At 42.4% G+C, this 21,835-nt stretch overlaps 1 protein-coding gene across 1 annotated transcript in view; it reads left to right on the top strand.

Moving 5' to 3' along the window:
* Positions 1-16,249: 16,249 nt before the first annotated feature.
* The window catches only part of LOC145397789 (uncharacterized), a 49,259-nt gene continuing 43,673 nt past the window's right edge, over positions 16,250-21,835 (top strand). The window contains exon 1 of the mRNA XM_080270812.1: positions 16,250-16,424. Coding sequence (XP_080126938.1) covers positions 16,250-16,424 — 175 coding nt within the window. The remainder of the gene's footprint in view (positions 16,425-21,835) is intronic.

The following is a 21,835-nucleotide window of genomic DNA, read 5'->3' as shown; positions in this document are numbered from 1 at the left end:
AGCTCGTTCCCTGGCGTACATGTGTAGTGGTGCGGGAACATCTATGGACTGAAGCTTGTTCCCTGGCGTACATGTGTAGTGGTGCAGGTAGTATGTCCCTCCGTATGTTTGAATTATAAGATGTCCACACCCTGTCGACTCAGACGATACATGCACGAACATACCCACTACAGCACTTCGATTTTTTCACCAAGCACTCCCTTCAGACACCTTTTCTCATTCATACCTCGCCAGCATGAAGGAGGGTTGATTCTGGCCACGACTTTGTTGATTTTGACTACTAAGAGAGTAACACTAATGTCAGAGTGGATATGCAAGCAGTTGCAAGAGAGACATAAGAAGATGAATTAAGAGACAGAGTGATAGTAAAAATAGATTATATAGCGAACATTATTTTTATGTAAACTCGCACAAAAAATGGCTGCGTGCTGCTAATGAATACGAGACAAGCACTAAAAGCAAATACAAGAGATGAAAGAAGAGGATGACAAATATTTTCCGAGGACTAATGTTTTCAGTCAATTAAGCCTAATGAGCATTGCATCTCGGGAGCCAGCCAGAGGACCACACTCACTGCCCCTCCACCACTGCCGTCACCACCACCACCACTGACGCTACCACCGCGCTCATCACATCACCACCATCACCACCACAATCACTGCCTCGTCCCCCCTACTACTGTCTCTCCCTCCACCACTGCCTCATCCCTCCACCACCATCACTGCCTAACCCCACTACCACTACTCCTCACCCCTCCACCACCACTGCCTCGCCCCTCCACCACCACTGCCTCACCCCCATCACATACGGGTCACAAGCCTTAAATGTCGGGAATAAATGGCTTAGACCCGGGACTCAACACTCTTAAAGGGGGGGAGGGGGTACAAAACTGAATGAGAGAGAGAGAGACAGAGACAGAGACAGACAGACAGACAGAGACGTAGTTAGAAATATCTTTTTTATTCCTTCGACAAACCGTCAAGAATTATGATAAAACTTGCACGTCATCCAGGCGGTGCACGTATTCACAAGATTAAGGACATTGAGTATATCGAAGTTATCTTCACCCTCAAAATTTCAACGAGGTAGCTTTTAAAAATAAATATAATCCCTCTTTAAATACGCATGCTTGAAAGGTGGGGAAGAATAATTGGAGGGTGTGAGGGGGCTTGCAAATCCCTAATCCCCCCCAAACCTGTTCCCCTACGGCAAAATCCGCCTCGGTCCGTATCTGTACTTACGCACACTTTCGGCTCTATCTTGAAACCTTTAGCCGTGTATAACAAGCAGGGTCTTAGTGAACGGGCGCTTCGATTCCCCTTACATCCCCAGGCTTTTAAAAATATGGTTGACTAAACTTGTTCCCTTCCTGTGTCTATACCTTGGCAGATTTTCAGTTTTTTGTTGTGATATTGTGGCAGTGAGTGATGAAACGATAGACAAAGAAATATTGAGAAATTGTGATATATGTTGTTGCTTTTGTCATGGCTCAGTTCTTTGTTCTGGAAATTGTGACAGTGCTTGACGAGAAGAGAGACACACATGTAGAAACCCTGATATATGTTTTTGTTTTTGTTATGATTCGTTGTTTTGCTAGACGTGAACCAAGTGGACTACAAGCCATAAATGTTCTTTCTCCCTAGTCCACCATCCTCCTTTCAGGGAACAGGGAAAGAGATGAGGGGCATTGATACCTTACATATCAGAAATAGCCTTGACAATATAGGATAATCCGAACCCGGCCATAAACTGTAAGCCAGGAGGGGGTGAGACCAGTATTCAGAAATCCGATCTGTATTGTGGATCCCCGGCTGTGACCAGGGCCCGTAACACCTCTTTCTTTGCGATTTATTTTCCAAACTGCCTACTAATATCCCTTTTTTGCAACTTATTTCTTTTTAATGTCGACATAGATTGCATGAATAATACACCGGAATATAGTAACGAGGCAGAATTAGACATAAACCGGGAAGGAAGAGTCACTGTATTAGCACTTACAGTTTTAATGTTTTTTATACCTAACCAATACATTTTAACAGTTTATTGATGAGATTCAGAAACACACACACTACATGCACACCATACTGCCCTTTAGTACCACACCATAAGCATTGTTACACACTGCCACACCACACCAACTGTCCCATATTACCACACCACATCACACCGCACAACTCACTATCAACTCACAACATGTACCCGACCACACCACACCTGACTGCCCCATATTACCACACCACATCACATCACACAACTCATCACCCCACCACATGCACATTACCACACCACACAAACTGTTCCATATTACACACCACATCACATGACACTACTCATCACCTCACCACATGTACATTACCACACCACACCAACTGTCCCATAATACCACACCACATCACACTACTTCTTATCACCTCACCACACTACCGCACCGCACCTGTCCCATATTATCACACCACACTACCCTTCACTACCGCACTCATACACAACCTCCCTCACAAAATTCACACCACTACCACACATCCTTGCCATCACCACTCCACTCTCTATCACCACCACACCAATCCATTGTAACACCACCCCACTCCATTCCACACACTAGCCATGCAAAGAAAACGTAAAATAACAGAACCCACTTAATTTAAATAAGGGCAAACTAAGGATAATGTCTAAAAATGTGGGTAAGAAAATTCTAATCGATTGGTTTGTTTTTTTCTTTAGCAGTTTTAAATATACTAAGAATAAATTACTCCTCGGCGTGACAGACTGCGATACGAAATACTGCAAATATATAAATGTGACTTGGAGAAATAAACCGCTGCAAATTTCCAGCGAAATATATTTAGCAGAGAGTAATGGAAAACTGACTTCATATTTTTCTTCCCTGCAGTCACATAGGATGCAGCACCAGGATAATACCGTTACGCAGTCATTTAATTTCCTTTGCAGATTATGAGTGTGCAGAGTGCTTTTTCGTCCTATTTACTTTGAAAATTCGTGTCGGTATTTTTTTTCTGTGCTGCCGACTTCAGGAGAAATTAGTGGGTGTGGCTGTAGTTCGCATATTATGATTTAAGTTCGAGGGTTGGTTGAGGGATTTTGCACTCATATTTCCACTGTGCGAAGAGCGAGGCTGGTCACCCTCACCTTAAACGTCGGGACTAAGTTGCCTATCCCTGCACTCCTACACATTTATCGGAGCAAAAATAAAATTAAAACATGTAATGGTTGGATGGTGGATGGATGGATGGAGGGAGGGAGGGATGGATGGGTGGTATCACTCTAGTTTTATTTCTTTTTTATTCTTTTCTTAGACTATCTGAATCGATACCAGAGTCGTAGCCAACGCTGTTTAAAAGAGGTTTAGAGAGGAACAAGAGGTCTGTTGTTTGCTTTCCTTTGCACCCCATCGAGCAGCACTCCTCATCGCCACCACCATACTGCATTTCTCTTCACTAATCATCATCATCATCATCATCATCATCATCATCACCAGGACTTGCCTCTGACCTCCACAATACTCTCCATCACCACCACATCGTTCCACCACCCTTATCATCTCACAGTGCCTTTCACCACGATATAAACACTATTTATTATTAGTTATGCAACAATCACCACAGCCCAAATTCATCTCTGTTATCGCCACAACCACACCACTCAGCATCACTCCCTCTCACCACCACATCCACACCACTGAGCATCTCTGCCTTTCACCGCCACAACCACATCACTCAACATCTCTCCCTTTCACCGCAGCAGCCACATCACTCAGCATCACTCCCCCTCACCACCACAACCACACCACTCAGCATCTCTCCCTTTACCACAACAACCACACCACTCAGCATCATTCCCTCTCACCACCACACCACTACTAATATCAGCACCATCACAGTCACCTGCACACCAAATTTCGCCATCAACTCCCACTCCTTTCACACACACACACACACACACACACACACACACACACACACACACACACACACACACACACACACACGAACCCCGCTGTACACTGCACCACCCACACTCAACACACCAACACACCACACTAACACCACATCATCCACACTTCCCACACCACACGACGCCACACCACATCACACCAACCCGCCACACTACATCACACCACACCACACCGCACCACACAGTACCAGCACACCACACTGCACACACGAACGCACCACACACCAACACACCACACACCAACACACCACACTCCACACATCCCCCACCCACCAGCATACACAGCCCACATCACACCACACCACTCTTGCACATGCACACAAAACAGGGGTTATTTTCTCCACACCAGCTCATCACATTAAAGCACCACACCACACCACACCACTCAGCACCATCATTCCATCACACCACCACACAACACCACCCAGCACCATCATACCACCACACCACACCCTCAGCACCATCATACCACCACACCACAAGCAGATCAAACAGGACTCACTCTCTCCACATCACCACACCACACCAACACACCACTCACCACACCCACACCACACCACCACACCACATCCACACCATCACAGGCAGACCAAACAGGGCTCACTCTCCCGCCTCCTTCATTTTGTGGATATTATCACCCCGGAATTTCTCCTTAATAAAGTTGCCTCTCTCTCTCTCCCCAATAAAAGAAGTCGGGGTGGGGGACGGCCCTGTGTTTGGGGAGATTAATTTACTCGTTTATCTTAGTTATTCTTTTGTTTTTCCTCCATAAATGGGTGTTTGGGGGGACGTGTAGGGGTTCAGTTAGAGTGTGGGGGTAACTTTTTTTTTTTTCTCCTGTTTGTTGATTAGCCATATCCATTTGTATTTTTCTCTCAGTAGTCTTGTGTGTGTGTGTGTGTGTGTGTGTGTGTGTGTGTGTGTGTGTGTGTGTGTGTGTGTAGGGCTTTAGTTAGAATTTGAGAATAACTTGTTCTTTCTCCGTTTATTCAGTTTCTCTTAAATACTTAGTTATTATGTATACCTCTTTGTTTACCCTCTTAATGGCTGTTTTTAGAACGGATTGGACCTTAGAATCTGAGAGTAACTTGTTCCTCATCCAACATTTCTTTAATTCACGTTTCCTAACATATACTAGATTCTTAAAGCTATTTCTTCGTCCGTCTCTCTCAGTCGCTGCCTTTAGAACGTGTAGGACCTTTGTGAGACTCAGAGTAACTTATTATTTCTCTTACAGTCGTTAATTCAGCTTCTCCCAACACATACTTCACTGTTGTTGATACTGTTTCGTTTCTCTCTCTCTCAGTGGGTGTTTTATAAGATGTAATGCGTTAAAAATCAAAGAATCAAAACACTTCTTATTTCTCTTCCAGTATACTCGTTTATGTCCATTATACCCACTCGTTTGCGATAGTTATTCCATTTTCTTTTTTTAACGCAAACTCTGAATCGAAAAAAAATACCTCCCTCTTATTGTCTTTTTCTTTTTTTATCATCCTACCTGTAACATATTTATTATCATTCCTTTGTTTTCCTCTTTAATTTTATTTCTCCTACGGCTTAGACGTTAATCAGTGTCATGACTATTTTTTTCTCCCATTGGCTGTTTGAAAGCTTAGGTGTCTTACTTAGAGTCAGAGTCCTTGTTTATTTTGTTTTCCTTTCTCGGTGGTTGTTTGTAGAGCGTGGCCTTACTCGGAAGTAAAGGTCATGTGTTATTTCTTTTACCATATACGGTATTTTAAGGGATATGTTGGAAAGAGTGTTTGGTTACATTTTTCTCGTTTTTCTCCAGTGTTTTTAACCACCTAGGAGCGGACTATATAATCTATCTCCGTAGCCACATGCAAAAAAAAAAAAAAAAATATATATATAAACAGAGGCGTTGCCCAAGGCGTCTGTGTAACCTTACGCTCAGTATTTATTTTACGAACTCCTCCTTTTTCAGCGGGTTTTTCCTTTCCACCAGCTTGTTTTTATCGTGTGGGGGTTGATTTTATGTCGTAGGTGGTCGGAAAGGTGTTTTTAGATATTAAACTAACCTCATTTATCCTTACATAAGATATATACTGAAGGGGATGATGTGTTTTGGTGAGGGACGAGCGCCATTTGTTGTTGCGCGTGGCGAAGTAGTGCCTCTGAATACTTTATAATCCCTTTCGGTTTGGATCAATAAGGTTAGGTTAATGGGTGAAAAACGCGCTTCAGACAACCAGCACCATCAAATCAACCCACACAGGACAAAAACAAGCTAGTGAAAGGGAGGGAACAGCCGAAATAGAGAAACCAGTAAATATCAGTCATCCTCACAGTCACTCCAAACTCCTACACCATGAGCCGTGTTTACAGTAGGTAGGAGACTTTATGATATTTCCTAGCTAACGATTTTCTTGCATACTAAGTGTCATTAGTCTCTAGTGTGTTATATATACTTTTTTTTTTCTGTAACATATGGAGGAGATTAGCCCCTTCAGTGTGGTGACGTCTTTTTTATTTTGATAAGGTTGCGCTATAGAAAAAATTATGCGGGAAAGATTTCTAGTAGTGAAGGGGGTTCATTAGACTAAATCTAACCCCTCCAGTTCGAAAAATCTCCCCTTGGCTGTGTGAAAATCGTCTGGAGGTAGCAAGAAAAAAATATAGAATACGTCACAGGCTGATGGAGTGGCGTATTGTACCAAAAAAATCTCTTAGGAAGAACTGTTACGAAACCTACGAGATATCCAACACCACATCTCCTGGGACGCCCGTCAGTGTTTACGTAAGACAGCCCTTGAAATATTCCCGTTTTCGTTTTGTGTTCCCATCTAATATTTAGTGAGTGTGAGAGAGTGAGTGGGTGAGTTGCGACTGTGAGTGGCTCAGGTAACTCTTGTATTTACTACGTTCAGGGCTGAGGTACACTAACTTAACGATCAATTCCGTGTCGTAACTAAGATTTATTTCGCAGGAAGGACAAGAGAAAGAGAACACAAAAATTTCCTTAAGTCAAAAGTTAATCCTACAAAAAAAAATCTTAGTTACGAGAGGAAAATTATCGTAGGTCGAAGGACAAGGGAAGAAGGGCACAAAAATTATCCTAAGTCTAAAGCTAATCCTACGAAAAAAAAAAAAGTCTTAGTTACGAGAGGAAATTATCGTAGGTTGTATCTATTATCTCCAGGAAGAACAAGGAAAAGATGGTGTAAAATCCTTCTTACGTGTTTAGTTCCCCCTACACAAACAAATTTAAGTTACAAAGAAGTGATGGTAATATGGTTCAGAATTCCACCCTAGATCCACTAAAGACTTTGTAACATATTTAAAGAATCGGTTTCTTGTGCTAACTGACGTGAGTTCGATCCGAGGCTAGGACGGGAAAGAGTTTGGCAGTTTGTCCTTTGTTAACTTTCCTGATCGACCATTGGACCAATCGACTTATAAAAAAATAAATAAATAAATAAATACGCTGCTAATACCGTCACGCTTGTCCTGAAGGAGACAGCCATAGCTTTTATTCAGTATGGACGGTGGGTGTGAGTGCGGAAGTGGTGCCATGTGAAGATATGTGGCATGATGAGAAGTGCTGGACTTTAGGGAACGGACTATCAAATCTGAAGGTAGCAAGGACAAACTCTAAAAAGACGTCACCGTACTGAAGGGGCTGAGGCGATCGTACCCTACCATATAAAAAATTCCTTTGCAGAAATATTTGAAATTTAAAAAGATACCCTAAACTTGAGAAATTACACATATAATGGGCTAAACTTGTGACCCCCTGAGAACTGAATCATTACAACTTTAGTGAGTCGCATAATAGATGATGCTACGGTAGACAAGAACACGTACAGTACCGGTATAGCGTTAAATTACGAAAACATTTACAAAACACTTTATACAAGCAACTGTCTTTCGAAATTAATTCAGTCTGCATAGAAAATTTATACAGCAGATGTGAATACATAAGATTTTAAAAGACGGTCAAGCTTAACAAATGCTCACAAGCTTACATTGATACACACCATCATCATCATCATCATCATCATCATCATCATCATCATCATCATCATCATCATCATCATCATCATCATCATCACCACCACCACCACCACCACCACCACCACCACCACCACCACCATCACCACCACCACCAGCAACTTTTTTATTGCCCCATCAGGGGTGTAGGGGCTCGGGTCTAGGCTCTTTAGTTACAACATTAAAGGCGAGAGTTACCAGTCACTTTTCCTTGAGTAGCAAAATGTGAGCAAAAAAAACAACTAACCCGAAGATGTGAACTCAACAGGCCACATTCGTTTGCAGCACCTTAACCCATTGGCCCACCAGGAGTCTGTTTGATAATATGGGTACGCCCCAGCGTAGTAAATGGTTTGCTGGGTTACAGGGTGCCATTTGAGTTGTCACTCAGTGTAGTCACCTGAAGGCACTACTGCAACAGGTGCATACTGTATATGGAGAGCTCCCCCGCCTACAATACAGAAGGCTGCAAAATACAAGGATACAAGAATAAAGGCCTCTTGAAATACCACATAGAGACATAAAGCATGAAAACTATGACACATTAAGTTATTGGTGTCAGAAAAGCATATTTACAAAAACAGAAGGCACAATAATACATAAGATTTATATGCAAGAAACAAAAAATAACACTCACAAAAACACAGCATACAAAATTACAACCTACAGTGCTACAAAAATACAATATATATAAATGTAAATAAAAAAACAGCCAAACACAGCCTATACATTCCAGGGAGTTCATTTTTCACCGTGACGGACGAATCATTAAAACTTCAGACTGACGCAGATTTATTGACATTCTGTACTAAAATCAATTGCAAACATACATCCAGCTTGCAAAGTAGATACATATATTTCAAAGGTTTAGGTTTTGTTCCTCTGACGAGTATATTTTTGTAACCTCGAAGTGTTGCAAGTAGATAGATACAGAATATTAGGTAAAATGACACTTATGAATTTATTTTTTCCCGTGGACCTGTTTCCCCCATGGACCTGCTTTTTATTCACTGAGCCTGTTCTTCCTTGAGTCCATTTCCCACAGGTTTTTTCCCTCTTGGACTTATTCCCCAGTGGACTTATTTTTTCCCCCTCATCCCCAACCAACTAACCAATCCACATACCTCCTCACTTTCCCGTTGTAGTCACGACGATTCAGCACACACACACACACACACACACACACACACACACACACACACACACACACACACACACACGCACGCACGCGCGCGCGCGCGCGGGGTGGGTGGGAGCGCAGGTGTAATTCAGGGGTGTAATAATTTGTAAAAGATCATTTGTACTCCAATTGCATATTTTTGATTCCCTGACAGGCGAATCAGTACAAATTCGAAACACTGCAAGTTGAAAGATATACAAGAATATCATGTACAAATATACTTTCAGCTTACCAAAAATACAAAAAACTACAGGAAACACAAAAACAGACAACAAACACTCACATACTTTTTCCAGCCGCCCATGTTTTACCTCCCTGGCGGCCGAATCATTATAACTTCGAAACGCTGCAATTAGAAAGATATATAACAAAGCCACGTTCAAAAATGCATTACTTTCGAGTTACAAAAAATGCAGAAAGTACTTAGGAAGCACTTAGGGAGCTCACACCCCCTCCAAAGCCAATATAACCTTGGAATTACAGGCTTACCTCCGTCCCACGTCGTTAGCGGAGGTGATTAACTCTACGGACTTAATCTGCTCTTTTTACACACTCAGAGGAGACATACCTCTGTCGATATCAGTAAATTTTATCATTTTTTCCTGCATCTGGATCCGTCCCCATCTCAAAACTCAATAAACTCCACCAAATTTCATTAAAATCCGATAGCAACTTTTTGACATAGTTTGTACGCACACACACACACACACACACACACACACACACACACACACACACACACACACACACACACACACACACACACACACACACACACACACACACAGAAAGAGAGAGAGAGACAGACAGACAGACAGACAGGTGAAAACAGAGCCTCTTCCTACTTCGTTTTCCAGTTACCAATTTTTTTTTCTTTTTTCTTTTTCTTCCTTTTTTCTTGTTTCTTATTTTTTTTTTTTCTCCCAGAAAGGCAAATCATTATAACTTGGAGGGGCTGCACTAGACAGAGCATCAGCCGCCTCCAAGATGACTTATTTCCGCCTAAAGTGAAGTTTAATGAGGCGAAGTTCATGAATTATCAATTAGCACAGGCGCCAGGGTCCAAATGAGAGAGAGAGAGAGAGAGAGAAAGAATGAGAGAGAAGGAGGAATAAATAGAAGTTAGATTACATTGGACTCTGAAGTGGAATGGTACGCGCCGTAAATGAGAGAGAGAGAGAGAGAGAGAAGGTTACAAAGGGGACAGAAATGAAAGGGTGGGTACGTAACTAAGGGAGAGAGGGGGGGAGGAGGAGGGAGAAGGACGATTACATAAGATTCAGAAGTGGAGGAATGGATACATAAATTAGAGGGAGAGAGAGAGAGAGAGAACTGTTGAACTTCTGAAGCTTTTCTTCTTAATTAACTACATAATTATGAAGCAGTGAATGATGAATAATATCCTCTCTCTATTGATATTATTTTGTTCACAAGGATAATTGATTTTACGGGATGAATAATTTTACATGAATAATTTTACGGGATGAATAATTTTACGAGACGAATGATTTTACGGGATGAATAATTTAACGGGACGAATAATTTTACATGAGTTTTACGGGATGAATAATTTTACGGGATGAATAATTTTGCGGGATGAATAATTTTGCGGGATGAATAATTTTACGGGATGAATAATTTTGCGGGATGAATAATTTTACGGCCATGGATAACGCAGTCAAATACAGTACTGGACGCCTTCATGCGGTGGCACCAATATACCTGGGCCGATCCACCGCCTGCTTATAAAAATGTCTATCCAACTCCCTATCCCCCGAAGGAAGGATGTAGGCTGCAGGAAGTGGGGTAGTCCACCGAGTTCACGCTTCCCATGTCGCAAAAACAGTAAAAACAATCACAAATAAAAGCAGAATTTTGAAAAGGGAAAAAAAAAAAGTAAGAAAGAAAACTAGAAAGCAAAGGAGACGAGATGTATGTTGATGCCCTCTTAGTGTTAGCCACATTATCTATTTGTCTGTCTATCTGTCTCTGTCCCTCTCTCTATCTGTCTATCTTTTTTTTCTGTTTTTCTATCTGTCTGTCAGTCTGTCCATCTATCAGTAGTCAGACGTCTTAATGTTGGAAGGGGTGACCACAAACGAATCGCCCCCATGTCGTATTGTCCTTCGCCGATTGCCCTCCGTTCACCTTACCCCCTCATTCGTAAACCCCTCCACCCCAGCCATATGTCTCATCCTCGGTCTCCCTTTTCCCCTTTCCCACTCCACCCCATCCTTCTGTCTCATCCTAGGCCTCCCCCTTCCCCTCCCCCTCTTCACCCCATTCTTTTATATCATCCTCGGTCTCCCGCTTCCCCTCCCCTCTCTACCTCATTCACAGACACTCTTCTAGTCACTCTTTCATTCTCCTTTCTTTCCACTTACCCAAACCATCTAAAAGTACTTCTAACGCTTTCCAGCACATCCACATCAACACCACAACGCTCCTTCATTTCCTCATTTATTTGTCTGTCTTTCCACGCAACTCCACGTGCTCCTCTCAGATCAATTATTTCCACTTCCCGCACTCTAAGCTCTTGTCCTTCCAACAGGGTCCAGGCTTCACTTCCATACGTTAGAGTGGGGATCACAATACTGTCCTGCAGCAACTTTTTTACTTCCAACCTCACTTCTCTATACCTGCACTCTGAGAAATGTTTATAATTTTGTCTGGTAGTATTAAGCAACCATCTACAACTATAGTGATCTTTTCTAGGAGTACTAAGCAACCAGTGTACCATAATGTGCCTGCGTAGTAACATTAAGTAATCATTATGTCCTTGTGTTCGTGCTTAGTAGTATAAACCAACGTATCTCGCGTATTAAGACTTTCTGTAAGCTACTCGTTTCACTTTAACTTGGCCTAAAGCTACCATCTCTCCATCCTGAATCTCGATGAATGGTAGTTTAACACTAGAATATTAGGTTAATCACGAAGAAGTGCAATGGCGAGATTGTAGAGCCGTATCATTTCCGCCATATAGGGGAATACAATAAGCTGCAAAAGGACGAAAATCTTGGCCAAGTTATAGTGAAAGAACTATGAAAATATTTCCCGACAACAAAATGAAACCATAATTAGGAAAGTAAGAAAGTGATAAAGAGAGAGAGAGAGAGAGAGAGAGTACAAGTTTAGTGTCAAAAGTGTTAAGAATTGGGAGTTACGACAGGTGAAGAGACGGGCGGAAAAGAGAGAAAGGCAGAGGGGAAAGAAGGGAAGAGAGGAGAGAGAAACAGACAGGAGGGGAAAGGAGAGGGGAGAGGAAGAGACGGAGGATAGGATGGGTGAGAAAGGGTGACAGGAAAAGGGGTTGAGAAGAGAGGAGATGTGAGAGAGGTAGAGAAGAGAAGAAAAGAGAGAGGGGAGGAAGCGACGGAGGATAGGAAAGAGGAGAAAAGTGGGGAGGAGAGCAAGAGAAGACAAGAGTACGAGGCATGTGTCAAGGGTGTCGAGACTTGAGCCAACTTTCTGGAAGCGGGAGACGGAGAGAGGAGAGAAGAGGAGAAGAGAGGAAAAAGAAGAGGAAAGGAGAGGAGAAAGAAGAGGAGGGAGGAGAAGTACGAAGAGGAGAGAGAAAGAAACAACAGAGAAGAGAAAGAGGAGAGGGAAGGAGAGGAGAGGAGAAAGAAGGGGAGAGGAGAGGAGAGAAGAAGGAAGAGGAAGGAGGACGAGACAAGAGAGAAGAAAGGAGGAGGAGAAGGAAAAGAGGAGAGGAGAAAAAGGAAGAAGAAAGAAGAGGAGGAGGGAGGAGAGAATAGAAGAAGAAAAGGCAAGAAGAGAGAGGGCGATAGGAGAAAGAAATAGAGAAGGAGAAGGGAAAAAAGAAGAGAGATCAGAGAATGCAATGAGGAACAGGGAAAATGAGTGGACAAAAGTGAAAACAAAACGTCAGAATTGTCTTGACTTGAGGCAACTTAGCTTCATGGAGGTGGTACTTGGGGAGAGAGAAGATAGGAGACAGGAGAGAAGGAGAAAAGAGAAGACAGGAGGAGGGATGAAAACAGGAGAAAGAAGGCACAAGGAGGGGAGGCAAGATAGCAGAACAGGAGGAAAGGGAGGAATGGAAATGAAGAGGGTAATGTACAAAGCAGAGGAGATGAGAAGACGAGAGTGAAGGCAGTGTCATGATTGTTGGAACTTGTGTCATCTTAGCTCTATTTTCACGAGGGTGTTGTGGGAGTTGGGGTAAGAGGAGAAGAGAGGAGAGAAGAGAGGGAAAGAAAGAGATGGCTGGAGAGAAGAGTGGGAAGGAAGGAGAGGAGAGACGAGGGCAGAAAATGGGACACGAAACTGAGATAAGGAAATGGGAGCAGAGGAGAGGGGAGAAGGAGGAAAGGAGGAGGGTGGAGAGAAGAGAAAAGGGAGTAAGAGGAGAGGAGGGCGGAAGGAAAAAAGAGAGAAAGGAAGAAGAGAGAAAAGAGAGTATACTGAGAAGATGAGAGAAGAGGCGAAGACAAGAGTACAAACCAAGTGTCAAGGATGTTTGAACTTAGGTCAACTTAGCATCATAGTCACTAGGATTTTGTTGGGTGTTGAGGCTGGAGGAGAGGAGAGAGGAGGTAAGAGAGGAGATAAGAGAGGAGATGTGAGGAAATAAGAGAGGAGGAGAGGGGGAGAGAGGGGGAGGAGGAGAAGAGGGGAGGAGAGATGAGAAATGAGAAGAGGAGAGGGAAGAAGGAGGGGAGGAGAGATGAGAAAAGAATAGAGAAGATACAAAGAGATAAGAAGGTACAAAGAGAGGAGAGGAGAGTACGAAAGAGGACAGGATAGGAGAGGAGGGGAGAGAAGAAAATAGAGGAAGAGAGAAGAGAAGAGAGAAAAAATGGAGAGAAAGGTAAACGAATGGTACGGGTTGAGGAGAGAGGGAGGGGTAGATAGGAGATAAGTACAAATGGGAAGAGAGAAGAGAGGGGAGAGTATAAAGAGGAGAGAAGAGAAAGTACAATGAGGAGAGGAGAGGAACAGAGAGGACGAACAGAGATGAACGAAGGTTGTGTCAAAGATGTCGGGACTTGAACCAACTTAGCGTCGTGGAGTTTGACTTGGAGGAGAGAGAAGATAGGAAACAGGAGAAGGGGAGAGAAGAGGAGAGGAGAGGAGAAGAGATAGAAGGGGGAAAAGAAGAGAAGAGAAAAAAGGAAATGAGAAGGGAAGAAGACTGCACAAAAGGAAGAGGAAAGATCAGAGGGTAGGAGGAAATGAGAAGACAGGAGAGGAATGAGAGGAGAAAGGGCAAGGACAGAGGAGAGAGCAGAGAAAGGCCAAGGAAAGAGAAGAGAGGAGAGAAAGGCCAAGGACAAAGAGAAGAGAGGGTTCAGAGCTACAAAGGTACAAAGAAAAGCAAACAGCAACAGACCTGATGGTACTCTCGAGGCTGTTAGAGAGGACGATGGCTATAATTCATATTTCTGTGAGTTTAAGAGGAGAGTAAGGCAAGAAAGGGAGAGGAGAGGAGAGGAGAAGGAGGAGAGGAGAGGATGTCACGAAGATGTTCAGAGTTGATGCGAGACGAGAGGAGACAAGAAGAGAAGGTAGAATACACAGGGAGAAAGGAGGAAGTACATAAAAAGAGGACGTAAGAAAAGGGAAGAGAGGACATACGAGGAGAGAAGGTACGAAGAGGAGAGGGGAGAGGGAAGGAAGAGAGAGGGAAGGTATGGAAGGGGAGGAGAAAAGAATACATGAACTGAAATTAGGGGAACAGAAAGTGGAAGTAGTAGAGGAAGTGGAGGAGGAAGAAGAGAAGGAAGAGAGGCAAAAGATATAACTGCTCTGTGTAACTCCTTCATCCCTTCTCGTCTCCCCCTCTTTCCCTCCTCATCTCCCTCTTCCCCTTCTTCATCCTCTACTCATTTCCTCCCCTCCCCTTCCACCTCTCTCCCCTTTTTCCTCCATCCTCTACTACTCGTACACTCTCCATACTCTCTACTTCCCTACCTCCTCACTCTCTACATTCCTCCCCCCTACCCTCTTCCCCTTCCCCTTTCCCCTCGCCTTCCCATCCTTCCCCCACCTCTTCCCCTTCATCATTTTCCCTCTCACCTCCCCCTTATTCTTTTCACCCCATACCACGCTCCTTTACATCGCCTATCCCTTCCCCTTTCTTTCCCTTCTTGCTTCCCCCTCCTCCTCCTCCCTCCCTCTCACCCTTCCCTCATCTTCCCCTCCCCCCTCTTCCCCTCCCTTCTCTCCCCCACCGCCCCTGGGTAGAGCCTATTGCCCCTCCCTTCAAAGTTGTGACCCTCCTTCTTTAAAGTCGCTCATGCAGGGGAGTTATTTCCTTTCGTCTCCTTTCTTTTATTTCCTCTTTTATCCTTCTCTATCTTTTCTTCCATTTTCTTTATTTTCTTGTATCTCTCCCCTTTCTACACCGTCTTTTTTTATCTCTCCGTTTTTCTCTCCTTTTTCCCTTCCTTTCCTTCCTTCATTAGCTTGTTCTTTTCTTTCCATCGTTCCTCTTCCCTTTTTTCCATTCCCTAACTCTTTCCCTCTTCTCCTCTCCTCTCCCTTCCTTTCTGTTTTATTTCTCTCCTACCTTACTTTCCCTCTCTTCCGCAGTCCTTTCTTTTCCTATCCACTTTCTTTCATTCTTTTACTTTCCTTCGGTTCTTGCATCCTTCCTTCCTTCTGTCTTTCTTGTCCATCTTTTCCTCCTTTCTTTCTTTCTCTCTCTCTGCTTCTTTTCTTTCTTTTTTTTCTGTCCTCACACCTACAACCACACACACACTGGACACTGTACCCTGCTCATCTCCCTCTCAAATTAAGTAGTGATGTTTATTGTGTTTGATCAAGAATGGAAGTAATCGACTAAAAGAAACAGTGTTAAGAGTGGTCAATGAAGCATGGGTAAATGGAAAAATTCCATCGGATTGGGGCAAAACCATCATAGTGCCCATATTTAAAGGAAAGGGTGATTCGGGACTGTGTAATAATTACAGAGGCATATCGCTTATAAACCACATAGCTAAACTCTACGAAAGAATTATAGAGAAAAGAGCAAGATCTATAATTGAAGACAGACTAGGAGAAGAGCAGTTTGGGTACAGGAAGGACAGAAGCACGTCGGACCCGGTATTTGTACTCAGAATGGTGATGGAAAAATGCTGGGAGTATAACAAGGACCTATATGTTGCCTTTATTGACCTGTCAAAGGCTTTTGACTCAATTCCTAGGAAAAAGCTATGGAGGTGTCTTGTAGAGGAATATGGAATCACTGGGAAATTGAAGAGGGCCATTAAGAGTACATATGACCCTCATCAATGTAAGGTTCGAACGGGGTATGAAAAAGATACTTGGTTTGAAGTGGAAACTGGGGTGAAACAAGGAAGTGTACTATCCCCATTACTGTTTATTTCTTATATGGACATGATAATTAAAAGATTCAAGGAAAGGTTTGGAAATGAAGAGCAAGGGGATATATTGGCCTACGCAGACGACATCGCATGTTGGAGTAATAGCCGGCCACAACTAACAAGAGCTTTGGAGTGCTGGAGGGAATGTTTTGAAGAAGCAGGAGTAACAATAAACATAAACAAAACAGAAATACTCACTGTGAAAAAGCAAAATGATGATGCGGATGATATAGTAGTTGGGGGCGATCAGGTCAAAGAAGTAGAACTTGTAAAATATCTGGGGTGTATTTTTACGAAGGAGGGAGATAAGAATAAGAGAGAGATCACCGAAAGGATAACTAAATATAGCAGATGTGTATGCTCTCTATATCCAATACTCAAAGACAGATATGTACCACTGGAGGCAAAGAGAACTATATTCCAGTCTATTTTAACACCTATACTCACATACGCATCTGAGAGCTGGACTCTGACAACCCGAGACTGGAGCAGAGTTCAAGCAGCAGAAATGAGACCACTGAGAGCAATAGTGGACAAAACAAGGAGAGACAGAATCAGGAATGAAACAATAAGAGAAATGGTTGGAGTAACATCGGTGAGAAAAGTAATCGAAAATTCACAACTGAGATGGCTAGGACATGTTGAGAGGATGGACGAGTCAAGAATAGTGAAGGAGAGATGGAATTGGAGACCTGATGGCAGAAGATCAGTCGGAAGACCTCGGAAAAGATGGAGAGATGGTGTGGAGGAACTGTTGGACAGACGAGGTATGGATAACATCGAAGCATTGAGAAATCAAGAGGCCTTTGAGAGAACCAACTGGAGACGGCTGATCCACCTGACAGGCTAAATGCCTACCTGGGAGCCGAATTTGAATTTGAATTTGATTTTAATAAGTGTGTTTGTTTATTACGTGATGTTTATTAAGTGTGTATGTGGTTGTTAAGTGCTGTTAATTTAGGTGGTTTAAGTGTTTGTATTTATTGTGTTTATTATATGTGTGTTTATTAAATGTGTGTTTATTTTGTTTATTGTGTGTTTATTGTGTTAGTATTTATTAAGTGTTTATTGTGTTTAGGTGGTGTTTGTTAAGTGTGTTTATTGTGTGTTAGTATTTATTATGTATGTTTATTTTGCTTATTAAGTGTTTATTATATTTATTGTGTTTATTGTCCTTATTAAGTGTGTTTATTGTGTTTATTAAGTCTTAAGCAGGTAGCTACAAAAGGAATATTCTCTCTCTCTCTCTCTCTCACGTCCAACTCTGGGTCTGTCTGTCTATCTATTTATCTATATACACCTATAGCCCGACCGCGCATTCAGTGAGGGGGGGGGTGACTGAGATAAAAGACCCTTTAAGCATTTGTACCCAAGCCCAACATCGACCCCTCCCCCCTCCTGTCTCTCTCTCTCTCTCTCTCTCTCTCTCTCTCTCTCTCTCTCTCTCTCTCTCTCTCTCTTCTGCTGTGCTATCTTTTTCTCCTGCTCCTATGCACTATATTAGGATTAAGGCCGGACCACCTCGTAGGGACCGTAAGGTCTGTGTGGTCTGTGTATCTATGTAACTCTATGTAACTCTCTCACACACACACACACACACACACACACACACACACACACACACACACACACACACACACACGTGAGGGCATAATTAAGCTAAGTTTCTCTCGCTGTTTCAGGATAAAAATGTTTGCCCTTGGAGAAAACGACGAAAAAGTGAAAAATAAAAATATACTAAAGAATAAGATAAAAAGATACAACGCTTATTATCAGCCTGTATCTGCTTATCTCTTTGTGTGTGTGTGTGTGTGTGTGTGTGTGAATATTTTCGTCTGGAGTCATTTGCAATATGACCCACAGATCGTAATTAAAAGCCATGTGACTTGTATTCAGGCCTTCTATTATTATTATTATTATTATTATTATTATTATTATTATTACTACTACTACTACTACTACTACTACTACTACTACTACTACTACTGCTGCTACTACTACTACTACTACTACTACTGCTGCTGCTGCTGCTGCTGCTACTACTGTATCAATATTTATCATCATCATCATCATCATCATCATAAGCTGAACAAAATCATCAAGACACGATTGGATTTTTTTTAAGCTGTTTTTTTTTTTCACATATATGAAAAGTTATTGGATTTTTTTTTTCAGTGCTTCGTCCATTGTTTCAAAATATAAAGATGGAAATGTTTTTATATACTTTTTAATGCAAGTGTACAATGCTTTACTTCACAGGGCGCGTTACCCCCACCACCAACCTCTGCCTTACTCCGCCCCGCCGCCCACTGCAATCCCAAGGTCCGTACTTCCACTTCTCTCCACCCACTCTTCCCTCCACCCTTCTTCACCCATCCTTCCCTCCACTCCCTCCACCTACCCTACCCATTTCTACTTTGATGTTGAGAATATCGTAAAAATAACTACTTCCTTCACTACCACACACACTCTCTCTCTCTCTCTCTCTCTCTCTCTCTCTCTCTTTCCACCCGATGGAACTGGGCAAGGGATGGCGGTCCACTCTGCCTCACCGTTATTTATTTATGTGTCAAGTTTTAAGCGCCGCCATATATCTTCAGGTGACCGCGCTCCTCCTCCTCCTCCTCTTCCTCCTCCTCCTATTCTTCATCTTCTTGCTTCTCCGTCTCCATCATCTCCTCCTCCTCCTCCTCCTCCTCCTCCTCCATCATCATCATCATCATCATCATCATCATCATCATCATCATCATCATCATCATCATCATCATTATTTTCATCCTCTGCTTCTTCCCTTTTCTTAGTCTCCTCGTCCTCCTCCTCCTCCTCCTCATCATCATCATCATCATCATCATCATAATCATCATCATCATCATCATCATTGTCTTTTTCTGCCACTGCGGTACGTGAAATAAGCTGAAAAGAAAACGAAAATTTAGGGCAGGTTAAAGTAAACAGAGTATACTGGTACATCATATTTTTTTTTAATGCAAGGAAGAAGGAACCAAACGCTTGAAGCCCGCAAGATTAATCCGTCCAAGAAAAATAAAACAAAAACAAGATAACAGAGAGCCAAATTCAAAATCCCCTCCTTTCATATGCGTAAAAGTGCACTACATTTCATAGGGTTTGCTTCTTGTCTGTAAAAATATCCATTTGCTTGTATTTGTAACTAAAAAATTAATATGAAAATGTGTACAGAGAGAACAGGCTACAAGGGCAGCGCTGGGAACAATACACCCTGCAAAAAGATCATAAATTTGCTGCTATAGGCGTGACAGTGGTTTAATCCAAAATTTTCTCCAACCAAAACAAGAACAAGAAAAAGTTAAGAACGTTATAGAAAGTCATAGTTATAGAAAGTTATAATTCCAGACTCCTTGATCTCGAAGAAAAAGTAAAGGAGGCGAATAAGGACGATATAAGAGAGGAGAGGCTTAATTATGCAGGTAAATATGGCGGCGAGAAAAATACCTGCTAATAAAGTAGGTGTGTGTGCAATAAAGTGGCAGGGGTAAGGAGGGTGTGAGTAGAGGCGAGAGATAAGTGGGGTAAATAAGTAAAGAAGATAGACAAATTAGTAAGGCATTTGGTTATATATAGAATGTTGGCAGTGCTAATACAGATGCTCTCGAGAACGATGTTAACTGTAGATAAAGATGGTGGGCGTAAAGGTGCAAAATAATTAAGGTAAAGATAAATTGGTAACGAAGGCACAAAGCTACGAAAAGTTAACTGTGCCCGTGAAGATGGCTGGGAGAATAACGTTAGGTGGTGATAATGTTGGTAGGCGTGAAAATAAAGTGGCAAGAGTAACGAGGTTGTAGATTACGTGCGGTGTCCCGGCGAGAGAGCTGTATCCTCTTACGCCACGGTGCAGGGCCGTATCCAGCACTTTAAAAAGGGGGGAAAGGGAGGGATAATGCCTAGAAAATTTGAATTCATGTTGACTCATTACCAAATTCCTAAAAATTTATTACTATATCCCTCCCTTCATTGAAATGGTTCTATGACAGCTTTAATGTAAGATATTTTTTCCACATATTTTGGTAAACAAACATTGCTGTATCATTATAAATACTTACTGGTCTCCCGAAAGTAGGGGGGAATGCATCCTTCTCTCCTCTCCTTCCCCACCACCCCAAATCCGTGCCTGACGCTTCTCGCCCACCTTCAGAACAGGTGATTGGGTTCGTGTTCAGAGGAGGGTTTGACGTGGGTTCGAGTCCCACTGATTACCACTTGCTGTGTGTGGTGGACGCCCTCACCTGTCCGCAGCAATCAAATAAACACACCTGCATTAAATCACCGCCATCTGTTTCACTCTTTGCGTTTCGTGTCTGTCGTGCTCTGTTCCCGACCCCCCGAGTGACCGTCTAAATTATAACATTGTTCTAGCTCGACTGTCTTTTATTTCATCATTTGTGTCTTGTATTTGTCCTGCCTTCTTCCTAATCTCCCTTATGCCCTTACTTTCACACTGTCACCGTAACGCTAAACATCACCGTAACGCATGGTAGTGATCCTTTCTGTTCGATGACACCTCTTTTATTCATTCTGGTTACCTAGAGAACAGTTTATTCATTTAGAAGACCCTCTTATACTGTAAATATTAATGATTATCTCTTTAATCCCTGCATTATCGAAGCTCACTAAAATAACAAAATAATAATAATAATGAAAAATAGTAAAATCGTCAAAAAAGCAAGAATGAAATAACAGAAGACGCCTTGGCACATCAATATAAGTAAAAAGTAAGAACGAAGTAGAAGAAACTTAGTGAATATATTAACCTTGTATGCAACGCTCCCTGATGCAGACGCGAACACCGCCTCAAAGTCTTAGCATACTCGCCTGAATTTCAATCGACTTTTAGAATTGCTGTTTAACCATTTCCATATTTCATCGTCTTGTGTTCGCGAGCCGTCTGAGCGAAGAACGGAATTACAGAACTTCGTATTTCGTTCATATTCATTTTATTATCATGCTGGAGACGGAACTGTGGCATTTACTGAAGATAATGCGTATTTTAATGTGTTTTTTATAGTGATACATATTTATAAGGTAAATTTACATACACTGATGGGATATCCGTTTTCCATTTCAGTACGGTATATATGTCTGATCGTTCCCTGATGCAGACTGAGTGTGTTAGGGCCTGTGTGTGTGTGTGTGTGTGTGTGTGTGTGTGTGTGTGTGTGTGTGTGTGTGTGTGTGTTAAGATGTAAGAAATATGATAACTGACGGTCAACTGAAAACCCAATAAAAGTGCTCAAACCTGTGAAATAAACACGGATACTCCCCTGCTGAATAATGAACTGAT

The sequence above is a fragment of the Coenobita brevimanus genome, chromosome 43, assembly GCF_032717465.1.
Source record: "Coenobita brevimanus isolate Jiangsu-jjx chromosome 43, ASM3271746v2, whole genome shotgun sequence".
Lineage (NCBI taxonomy): Eukaryota > Metazoa > Arthropoda > Malacostraca > Decapoda > Coenobitidae > Coenobita > Coenobita brevimanus.
The sequence above is the reverse complement of the archived record's forward strand: the minus strand, read 5'-3'. Positions and strand labels throughout refer to the sequence as shown.